The sequence below is a fragment of the Thunnus thynnus genome, chromosome 7 (genome assembly GCF_963924715.1).
Source record: "Thunnus thynnus chromosome 7, fThuThy2.1, whole genome shotgun sequence".
NCBI classification, from domain to species: Eukaryota; Metazoa; Chordata; class Actinopteri; order Scombriformes; family Scombridae; genus Thunnus; species Thunnus thynnus.
Window position 1 is genome coordinate 28,548,539 of NC_089523.1, and position 10,979 is coordinate 28,559,517.

Here is a 10,979-nt window from a genome sequence, read left to right on the forward strand (position 1 = left end):
CCATCTTAAAAAGGGCAATTTTTTTGCTTCCAAGGCAAAAATATATTTTCTTCTAATTTTTTTCCGTCTCCAAAGTAACACATCTGAAGTGAAAGTGTGAATGAGATAGTGACAAATCTGTTTTCACACAGAAATATGTTCCACTGTTTTATAACCGCGGAACTAATACGAATGTTTGCCGGAACATTTTTAAGAACGGACCGGAAACGGCTCCGACTGTGTTATTGTTCCGCCCAATCCGCCGGTCTTCGAAACAGGCAAAGTAACAACTGTATTTGCTCCGTTCTTATTCATCAGCTATTCTTCTCTTGCAGCTGTGATATAATATTGTCCAATAATCTGAGATGTAGCCTTAAAAACTGTTTTCCGGACGTGTTGGCTGACACATGACGTCAAAAATCAGATTTAAAAAGGAGTTGTTTGTAGTTTATCCACGCTGAAGCTACAGTCAGGTTTACTGAGCTGTTAGCAGGTTGACATGTCGGTTTCAGTTCTTGACAGTCGCTAAACTTGAACCCTGTTAACGGACCGTGAATATGAGCTCAGGCCGAAGCAGAGACCGGAGATGGGACTGGGACAGCCCGCAGTGCCGAGCCCAGCTGGACGAGATCTTTTTCCGCAGGCATGACTACATTCAGGCTGGCAGCCCGGAACACAAAGAGTTCTGGGCTTTCTTTGACCGTTTCCAGAGGTTCAAGACAAAGAGAGACATGTCTGGATGTGGAGCCAGTCGAAAAGACAACAGAGAAGAAGGGAAAGACAGGAGGAAGTCCGGTACTGGAAAGGTGGATCTTGACCTTCCTAAAGAGTACGATGCTCGGTACCGGATCAATGTCTCTGTGTGTACCAGGGACATCGAGGAGCGCCTGGGGAAGTCAGGGCAGAGCTCCTCTGGTCCAGGTTCTCAGGAGACCTCAGACTGCCGCCTGGCTCTCCTGCACTTCCTGGACTTCAGCCAGAGACAGAGTTTCGGTAAATTGGCCAAGCTTCGACGGGAGCAGAAGAATCTGCCCATCTTCCAGTACCGTAGCCGGGTAGTGGCTCTGGTGCGACGCCACCCTGTGGTTGTGGTAGCAGGGGACACAGGCTGTGGGAAATCCACCCAAGTGCCTCAGTATCTACTCTCTGCTGGTTTCAACAACATCGCCTGCACGCAGCCTCGGCGCATCGCCTGTATATCCCTCGCAAAGAGGGTCAGCTTTGAGAGTCTCAATCAGTACGGCTCAAAGGTTTGTCACCAGCTATTGTTGAAGCACTGACTGCACGTCATCATTAAAAACAATGTGCTGACTTGTCTGTAAAGTCTCGTAGAACATCTAGAAGTGCTCATTTTAAAGGCGACTGGACCGGAGGGAGTTTTGACATCATTTGGTCATCACAGCATCACAAATACAAATATTTTCTTACTGTGGTTTGTTTAATGTCATTATAAACTAAGTAACACATTGTCTAAACTCCAGTAGTGTATAGAGGGTTTTTGCCATCAATTTGGCCATTTCATAAATTAATTCTGTGGGGATTAAATTAATCAGAAAACCAAAGACAGAAAAAAACTGTAATTATTTGCAGATCTAGTCAAATATATGCTTTTTATTTTTTTGCAGCGCTGACTTGTGTGTAAATGCAGGAAGTACAAATTTGAAGAAAAACAAACACATAACACATAAGAGCTCACAAAATGCAGTTATGTTTTGCAGGTAGGGTACCAGATACGTTTTGAGACCACCCGGACCACAGCCACCAAACTACTGTTTCTGACTGAGGGGCTCCTGCTCCGGCAGATTCAGCAGGACGGGACGCTGGCTCAATACGACGTGGTGATCGTGGATGAGGTCCATGAGAGGCACCTCCACTGTGACTTCCTTCTTGGTGTCCTGCGTTCTCTGCTGGCCAACCGCCCAGACCTGCGTCTCATCCTTATGTCAGCCACCATCAACATCAAACTCTTCTCTGACTATTTCAATGGTGCCCCTGTGCTGCAGGTACCAGGCAGGCTGTTTCCTATACAGGTAAGCAGAGGACTACAGTATTTGTCTCAATGAATAAGTGACAAGATGGGGAAAAACTATAACTTTCAAAACACAAATTGAGCAAAATACTCAACATGTGAGTATAACATGGTTTTGGTAGTCTGTTGGTTGGTCTGCAATTATAAACTTCAAATTAGCTGCTTGCAGTACAGGTTTGAAGCATTAACTTGGCTCGACATATTTCTTTAAAATACCCATTTCCTGTGCTAAGGTGATATATCAGCCCATCCCTCCTGAGGAGCAGTCCTCACGTTCAGAGAAGATGGATCCCAGACCGTACCTGCGCATCCTGCAGGGCATCGACCAGCGTTACCCCCCAGAAGAGCGCGGGGACCTGCTCCTCTTTCTCAGCGGTGTGGCGGAAATCTCCACCATCCAGGAGGCCTGTCAGATTTATGCCACACACACACGTCGTTGGATAGTCTTACCGCTGCACAGCACCCTTTCACTGGCCCAGCAGGATAAGGCACAGTCTGCTTTGTTATTATTAGAATGGACAGATAATGTTTGCATCAAATATGTTGGGTTTGCTTTATCAGTTCTAATTGTTGGTCGTCATGTCATTCTTCAGGTGTTTGACGTTGCTCCTCCCGGAGTGAGAAAGTGCATCATCTCTACAAATATTGCTGAGACCTCAGTTACAATAGATGGAGTACGCTTTGTTGTCGACTCAGGTATGGAACAACAAATACATTCGTAGCCTGGGATTAACCTTTTTACAGTTATCTTAAGTGTGCTTTACACTGGCAAAGTTTAAGAGTATATTAGGTTTCCTAAAGCAGAAACATACAGGCGAACCATTTCTTAGAAAAGCACAGGTGGCAAACAAGACACTTGGAAGTATTAACACTATGTTAACTGGAAAGAGAAGTATTTCAAAAGTATTTCAAGTGATCCTTATAATATACGGCCCTGTGGTGGAGCAACAACCATGTGAATGAATTATGTCGTTACATATTCTTTTATAGGAAAGGTAAAGGAAATGAGTTTTGATCCGAAGGCCAAGATGCAACGTCTGCAGGAGTTCTGGATCAGCCGAGCCAGCTCTGAGCAGAGGAAAGGTCGAGCCGGTCGTACAGGTCCAGGTGTGTGTTACCGCCTCTACGCTGAGTCTGACTACGACGCCTTTGCACCTTACCCTGTGCCTGAAATCCACAGGGTGGCTCTGGATTCCCTCATTCTTCAGGTAACTATATCCTTTAGATAGCAGGATAGCAAATCTTTGTTCAGTTTCTTTTAGTTGAATTCCAACTTGATTTATGCTGTTTTGTTCCTGCAGATGAAGAGCATGAGTCTTGGAGATCCACTTTCTTTTGTCTTCATTGATCCACCTCCAGCTGCTAGTATCCAGGCTGCAGTTACTTATCTGAAAGAGCAGGGAGCACTAGACAGTCGTGGTGAACTGACCTCTATTGGGAGTTTGCTGGCTCAACTGCCTGTAGACGTAGTCATAGGTAAGAATCCCTACACCCAAACCATGCTGTAGTTTGTTTATCCTTATGTTTTTTTCTGAGTTTAATGTTTTTTTTTCATGAAACTGCCAACAGAACACAGTTAAATGATATTTGAAATTGAATAAATTGGCAGAAAATGCGAGTTCAAATAGGACATTTTCAGGCTTGGTCTCTTTTGTTTGAAGTAATTATACAAAATTTCACAATTAATCTGGCAATTACATTCTGATGTTTTAAAAGCGCTGCACAGGCATGCCCCAGTAGCTTACTGGTTAAGACATGTGTTACATAACTGCAACGCCTGAGATTTGATTTTGGCAGCAGACCTTTGTGGCATGTTGTTCCCCATCTCTCTCCCCTGTCATCTCTCTACTATCAGTATAATAATATCAGTATAATATCAGTATAATAAAGGCCTAAAATCCCCCCCCAAAAAATAAAAGTGCTACACACACAGTAGCAACTTTAACCAACAGTTAGATTTAGTGTGTGTGTTTGTGTTCATTCAGGGAAGATGCTGGTGCTGGGTTCTTTGTTTAACCTGGTGGAGCCAGTGTTGACAGTGGCAGCAGCTCTCAGTGTTCAGTCACCTTTCCTGCGCAACTCACAGCACAACCCAGACTGTGCAACCGCCTGCCAACCCCTGCACAGCAACCAGGGAGACCCCTTCACCCTGCTCAACACCTTCAATGCCTGGGTGGAGGTCAGTATGGGCAGTGGCTATTTAATGTACAAATAGATTTGACACTCCTAATTGCAAACGAAAATGTAACTGTTGCAAATAAATATGGGTTTTATTGTACATAAAACTGTAGATTTTTTACCTCAACAGGTGAAGGGAGACAGAGGTGGTGGCTCAAGGAAGTGGTGCCGGAGGAGAGGCTTGGAGGAACAGCGACTCTATGAGATGGTCAACCTACGCAGACAGTTCAGGGTAGGCTGCTGAGACCTACAACATTTGATAAGCTTTATAAGTATGAGCACTGTTTCCCCAATATGTACTTCCTCTCTGGTTAACAGGACCTGTTGAAGAGCCATGGCCTGATGGAATCAGAGCACAGCGCTCCCTCCGGTGGTGACCGTGAGCAGCGCAGGGAGAGGCTGACGGAGAGGAGGAAGCTGCATCAGCTGAAGAGAGATCACGAGCAGCTGGAGGGCAGCAGACGTAAAGTGCTGAGGCTGGAAGGAGGCCAGGATGGAGAGTTGTCATCAGGATCAGACACAGAGGAAGCAGGCAAAGGCAGGAAGGACAAGGAGGGATCAGGACAGAACATGGACATACAGGTGAAAGCAGAGTACAGCATAACGTGGGAAATAACAAAGCAGCCCTACACCTCACCAGCAGCATTTAACACTCACAAATAAATGAACATATTTAAGCCATGTTTAAATACAGAGTAAAATATGTTATGTATGTTATGTATATACACATTTGTGAAACTTTTAACTGCACAACAATTGTCTGCAGCAAAGAAATTGAGAAGTTTTGTGGATTCTGGCAACATTAAACTGCTGGAATTGACATCAGGACAGTTAACGGGACATTATCTTTGCATAAAGGAAGAAAGGGCAGCACATATTGTATCAAGGCCTGTCAACTATAGAAGTGGATATGATTGTGCCTTTGAGAGTGTGTGTGTGAGACACTGATTGATCTCTCTGTGGTGCTGTTCGGTCTGCAACAGGAGGTGAAGTTCAAGTTGCGTCACAACGTGTCAGAGCTGCAGGAGGCGGTCAACGTCAGTCAGGACATGTCCTCCCGCCAGCAGGCTCTGCTTAAGCTGCTGCTTTGCCGAGGCCTCTACCCTCAGCTGGCTCTGCCTGATGAGCACAACTCCAACCGCAAGGACTCTGACCAGGTTGGGCCATCAGATTTAATTATACAATACAGTGGAATGAAGTCATGTCAGTAAAGTCATTGTTTAAATAGCGATGGATCATTTTCTTCAACTTGTTTGTTTAGGTGTTTCACACAAGGAATAAGCAGGGAGTGGTGATCCACCCGACCAGTGTGTTTGCCAATGACCCGGAGGTATTACATGTGCCTGAGGATGACATCAGAGAGACGGGTAAACCTCTGAGACGTCTTTAAAAGTAACACATGTAGAATTTTTAAATATAATTGAATTACTTGTTTAAAAATTAACCAATTGACAAGATCAGTTTCACTCCGGTGGTGTGGTTGATTAACTGATTTATTTGAAAGTTATAGCTCCGCTGTGGATGCCAAAACTTTAAAAAGACACCTTCAAAATACACTGAGAGATGGGCAACTTTCAATTAAATCTGCAATTAGAAGACATTTAACCTCACTAGCAGTTCACAATTCCTAAATAATTTTCAAGCACTACCTAAAAGATGAACTGACGCACACCCAAATGTGTCTTTCTGGCACTGACTGAATCTGTTTCTTAACTTTTGTTTCTTTATGTTGCAAAGACAATATTGCTGATGGTAACAATAGCATTAGCATCTCTATAGAGTATGCAAACATTAAATACATGGTTTATAACACTATAATGTAGTTATAAGCAGATATAAGGACATTTTAAATGTTTATGATAGTATTTGTCTACAACTATGTCTCCTCCTGTGAGCACATGTACATGGAAGCTGTTATATAAACAGATAATGAATGACAACATAGTAAAACACAGCTGCAATAATATAAAATATGTTTTCATAGGAGAGGTTATTATTGTTTACATACTGTCCGTTAATAAGCACTGAAAATGTCCTTATATGTGCTTACAACTACATTTATAGTGTGTTATAAACCATTTACTACATGTTTATATACTGTTTATAAATACTAAATGGGGGAATTTAAAGTAAAGTGTTACCATGTAAAGAAAGTGTACTCTAAAATGCTCTGTGTAACACCTACTCCTCATCCTCCCTGTCTTGTTTATTCTTGTTTATTTCTCATGTCTCTTCCTTTCACTGCCATATTGTACGTGTCTCTCATCATACCTCATCTGCCTCTCCCTCTTTGTCTCTTGTTTCCTGCCCACAGGGCCCGATAGAAGGGACAGCAGCAGACACCAGCTGCTAGCCTTTGTCACTCTGCTGGAGACCAACAAGCCGTATTTGTCCAACTGTGTCCGGGTTCCAGCGCTGCAAGTTAGTACTCGATGTGGGATGTCCCTGCTCCCACCACAAACTGCTGAAAAATCCTCACGGATTAACCCAGATAATGTTGTGTATTATGTTAGCCTGAAATAGTGATGACAAACCTATATAAACCTATATATATTATGTGTAACAAAACCACCTGTAAAATATACCATCTTTCTTCTATCATGATTTATTCCTTAATTCTCAGCTTCGGCCAATTGACGATTCATGATGCAGCGGTACTAACTGTCTGTGTGTGTGTCCGTGTGTTTACCAGGCTCTGCTACTGGTAGCAAACTCTGTGGACACTAACGCTGACTGTACGCGTCTGGTGGTGGACGGGTGGCTGGAGCTGGAGCTGAGGGAGCCAGAGGGGGCCCTGAAGGTGCTGTCCACAGCTCTGACACTCAGGGCTGAGTGGGAGCGCCTCCTGCTGGCCCAGCTGGGGCAGAGCCCCGCGAGAGAAGAACCAACAGTTCAGGGGGTGTCCCGCAGAGTCATGGAGAAGCTGAGCGAAAACTTGGTCCGCTTCCTGCTCTACACTGAGGTACTGAAGCTGTGCTGACCTGCTGGAGACAGTATAATACATCCCAAAAGTAGCAATAACAATATGTAGCTTGTACAGATGCAAATCATGTAATTATGTTTCAGAATTTAAAATAGTTTTGTAACAGTTGTGTCAAGGTTTTCCTTATATTTTGGAAAATGCTGCTCCGTCTGACAAAATTTAATAAAATCATAAAAATACACACATGAAAAACAAGAATTACTATCAACCGTTTGTGCAGGTGAGATTTAACTAATCATTAAGAGGTTTTAATGTGCCACCAAAAAGTAAACAAGACGAAACAAGAGATACAACTTCACTGAAAATCAATGCAGAAAGAAGGAAGGATGGAAGAAACACAATTTAAAAAATGTAATACATAAAACTTAAAACTTTTGTTATGTTTTTAGTAATCTGTCAGGTTGGTTATGTTGGTTATTCTGGCCATATGGAGATGAGGGGTGGATGGTGGGAACTGGGGAAATGTATCTCAGTTCATGTTGTTTCTTATATGAACAATAAAAAGCAGCATTAAAACAGAAAAGTAAACCAAGTGTAAAACCTGTATTGTTGCCTCTGCTGCTCATTCATCATTTTATCACCTCATTTAATATGCTTTTTCTGTACTTTCCTTGTGCCTCTTACCTTTCCTAGATCAGTTACAGTCTGCGGCGACTCACAGCTTTCCAGACCCAGAACCTGTACATCGGCCCTCAGTCTGAGTCGGAGCTGTCTCAAACCAAAACTCCAGATCTAAACCCGCTGTTTCCAGGAGTGGAGGCCAAGCCGGACCCTATCAAAGGAGGCCTACGTGTCACCAGTTTCTTTACCTACAACTGTCTGGCAGTGAGTCCGTCTATCTCAGTGTAACAGTGGCGATCTTAAAGGAAATTCCCGTTATGTTTATTTTGTGGAAAATTGCAGTTAGAGGTCACTTCAGGTGTAGCATACCAGCCCCCTTTCCCACCTGTACAACCAAACAATATAGTTATATCCCTGCAGCTGTTTTCTCAAGGATACACAGGTTGTCACGTGTGTCATGCAAAGATTTTTTTCATGTATTGTACATTTTCCCCACATTATTTGTTGCCACATCATCCTGTTTTTCTTGGTATTGATTTATTAACACAGACATTATAAAAATGGTACTCTGAGCATAAAGTGTTGAAAAGGGATTAAACATAACTGAGCTTGGAGCTGTTTGTTACCTCAACAACTGAACCTAACTGCTCCAGTAGAGCTGCTGGACAACATTAGAGGACTAGTAGAACAGATCAGTCTATTTTTTACTGGACAGATGAAGTTAAAATTAGACAAAAACAGCATAAAAATAGAGGAGTTTTATTCCCAAACAACAAAATAATTTCTAGCTAGTTGAAGCTGTGTTTAATTTTTCATAAATGAATATACAGTTTATCCCTTTAGATTTTAAACCATTTCACTTAAAATTAACTGATCACCACACTGGACAGAAATATTATAATAAGTGCCATCCATCCTTGTGTTTCTACTGTATGATTTGCAGGACTCAAAGGATCTCTATAGTGAGTGTTTACGCACCTTCTGGACCTGTCCTAACTGTGACCTCTACATGCCTCTAACTCCACTGGAACGCATGCAGCACGAGGCCTCCTGCAGGCCAGCAGGAGAACAGCAGCAGCAGCAGGAGAAAGGTCAGAAACTTCTGTTGATACTGATTATTTATTTTGAGGTACCTTTTTTAGGTATCGGGTCACTCTAACACATTCAGCAGCTGACTTATGATATTTGGTGCCTGTAATTTTGAAAGAGAATAATAACTCGAGACTCTTTACGGGTGTTTTTCAGAGCCAGAAGGTGAAAAGGCCTCCTCGTCTGTGTCCAGTCTGACCAGAGTTTATCACTGTGACGTCTGTAACGAAGACCTGAAGCTCACCTCTACTGAGATCCTCAAACACAAAAGGCAGCACATGTGCTAACTGACCACAGCACCTAAAGGAGAACAACTCACTACAGCTTGTATCTGCTCTGTTTTGATAATGGAATAAAATTGTTTTTTTATGTAACATTTGCATCACCGTTGTTCTACCTTTTTGTACTTAAGACAGTTTATAGAAGGCTGTTACTTCCCTCTAATGTTCATTAGATATATTGGCTGTTGTCTTCTGCATAGTTCTCTTCCAATAGATGTCCACATTTGGAGAAAACACTCTTCCAAACTTTAAACATATGACGAACACATTTATGGACTGAATGTCTTTTAGACGGCATTAAGAAATTATTATAGAATACAACTTTTCATACAGTGTTTTTTGAAAAAGGCACAGTGAGTAAATGACACATGAGAGAGAGAGAGAGAGAAGAAAACACCGGTTTTAAAATATAGAGTGAGGGTTTAATAATGATACAAACCCACGATATGTAACACCTCAAAGCAGCACATTGGCACAAAGTCAGAAGTAAGACAGCACGGAAGATAAAAACCTGTCTCAAAAAAATAAAGAATCAGAATAAATATCTCAATAAATAAATAAACAGGTAATATCTCATTAATTACTTTGAAACTAATAAATACGTACATTTGAAAATATGCACATTGGCAGAAATCAATAACCCAAAAAGTAAATAGTACTTAATACAGAGTTACTTAGAAATCATAAGTTATTGATTACTCAAATCAAAAGGCACATTTATTAAGATGTAAGAATGGGGCCTGCAATTGTGATCGCATGACTGTCAGTACTGTACTCTAACACCATTTCTGAACCAGAAGTAGCAAACTGTGTGCAATGGCTTTACTGGTTCTGTATATCTGCACCATCGAGTGAACTTGTGTATGTGTGTGTGTGCAGGTCTACGCATTGCTGATATGTGTGTGTGTGTGTAGGGGGGGGGGGATTGTGTGGGGAATGGAGGGTTAATTTAGGATCAGGGAATGGCAGTCCAGTGACCGACTGGGTTTGTGTTTCCTGCCATTATGACAGGATTTTTTTTTTTTTTTTTTTTTTTTTAAAGTGGACCAACATTGTTGGAAGGCTGGCCTAGTAGTGAAGATGACTGCCCCCTAACTGGGACGTCAAGGGTTGTATTCATCAGCAGTCGTGTGTCCTGGCTCTGAACCCTGCTGCCTGTTCATTCACTTTAAGTCACTTGGGATAAAAAATTTCTTGGCTAAACCTAAAATGTAAATAATCCGGTGAAGCTTCTGAAAGGTTCATTCTGCCATAATTCAAGGTCTATCAGGTGATTCTTCATTTGAGACATGACACTGTAATATAGCTCGTAAACAACGGTTTCCTTATACATTTCTTTCATTTTAAAAGGAGAATACCTCTGGATAGAACAGAGAAACCTCCCCTCAGATTCTCTTACACTGTTAAGATATCATCCATCTGGGATGATCAGTGCATTTCATGAGTTATTTTGTTGTTTTAGTGTTCCCACTTTTACTCAACCTGTGTAATTAACTTCTACCTAGCCGTCTGATCACAGAAAACCAGACACAAGCTTCTTGCATTCAGCGGTTGGTTCTTCGTGTAGGTAAAGGCGCCAATAACAACACTGTCAGGAATAGCAGAGCCCGAGTTTAGGGTTGAAAAAAAATGAGAATTGGACCACTTTACCCAAAAATATCTTGTGGCTGCACTGCATATTGGTCAAGAGGCAACTTTCAGTAGAGAAACTGGTGTCTCTGCTGTTTCAGTACTACTACATTTCACCCTGCATGATTGTTAAACACTGGTGCAAAATGGAGGCTGTGCAAGAGGCTCTTGTACTTTGATTCTGAGGGATTAACATCAAAACCTGACGTTTATGTTGACATTTTAACATTGGTAATCAAATTTGTTGCAG

The 10,979-nt window shown here is 42.1% G+C and overlaps 1 protein-coding gene across 1 annotated transcript; it reads left to right on the forward strand.

Annotated features, from left to right (window-relative positions):
- Nucleotides 1-204: 204 nt before the first annotated feature.
- Nucleotides 205-9,193, forward strand: dhx34 (DEAH (Asp-Glu-Ala-His) box polypeptide 34). Its single transcript, XM_067595310.1, has 16 exons — nt 205-1,229; nt 1,698-2,009; nt 2,242-2,496; nt 2,602-2,704; nt 2,999-3,216; nt 3,310-3,484; nt 3,994-4,187; nt 4,317-4,418; nt 4,505-4,768; nt 5,170-5,343; nt 5,448-5,553; nt 6,501-6,607; nt 6,879-7,148; nt 7,803-7,994; nt 8,674-8,821; nt 8,976-9,193. Exons 1-16 carry the CDS (start codon nt 537-539, stop codon nt 9,104-9,106), a joined length of 3,444 nt encoding a protein of 1,147 aa, XP_067451411.1. The 5' UTR covers nt 205-536; the 3' UTR covers nt 9,107-9,193.
- Nucleotides 9,194-10,979: the final 1,786 nt, after the last annotated feature.

Excerpts from the sequence above, each read along its gene's own strand:
- dhx34 (XM_067595310.1), top strand. The coding sequence starts at position 537 with ATGAGCTCAGGCCGAAGCAGAGACCGGAGATGGGACTGGGACAGCCCG. Across the intron at positions 3,217-3,309 it reads TGGATTCCCTCATTCTTCAG|ATGAAGAGCATGAGTCTTGG; the intron begins GTAACTATATCC and ends TTGTTCCTGCAG. Across the intron at positions 4,769-5,169 it reads GACAGAACATGGACATACAG|GAGGTGAAGTTCAAGTTGCG; the intron begins GTGAAAGCAGAG and ends GGTCTGCAACAG.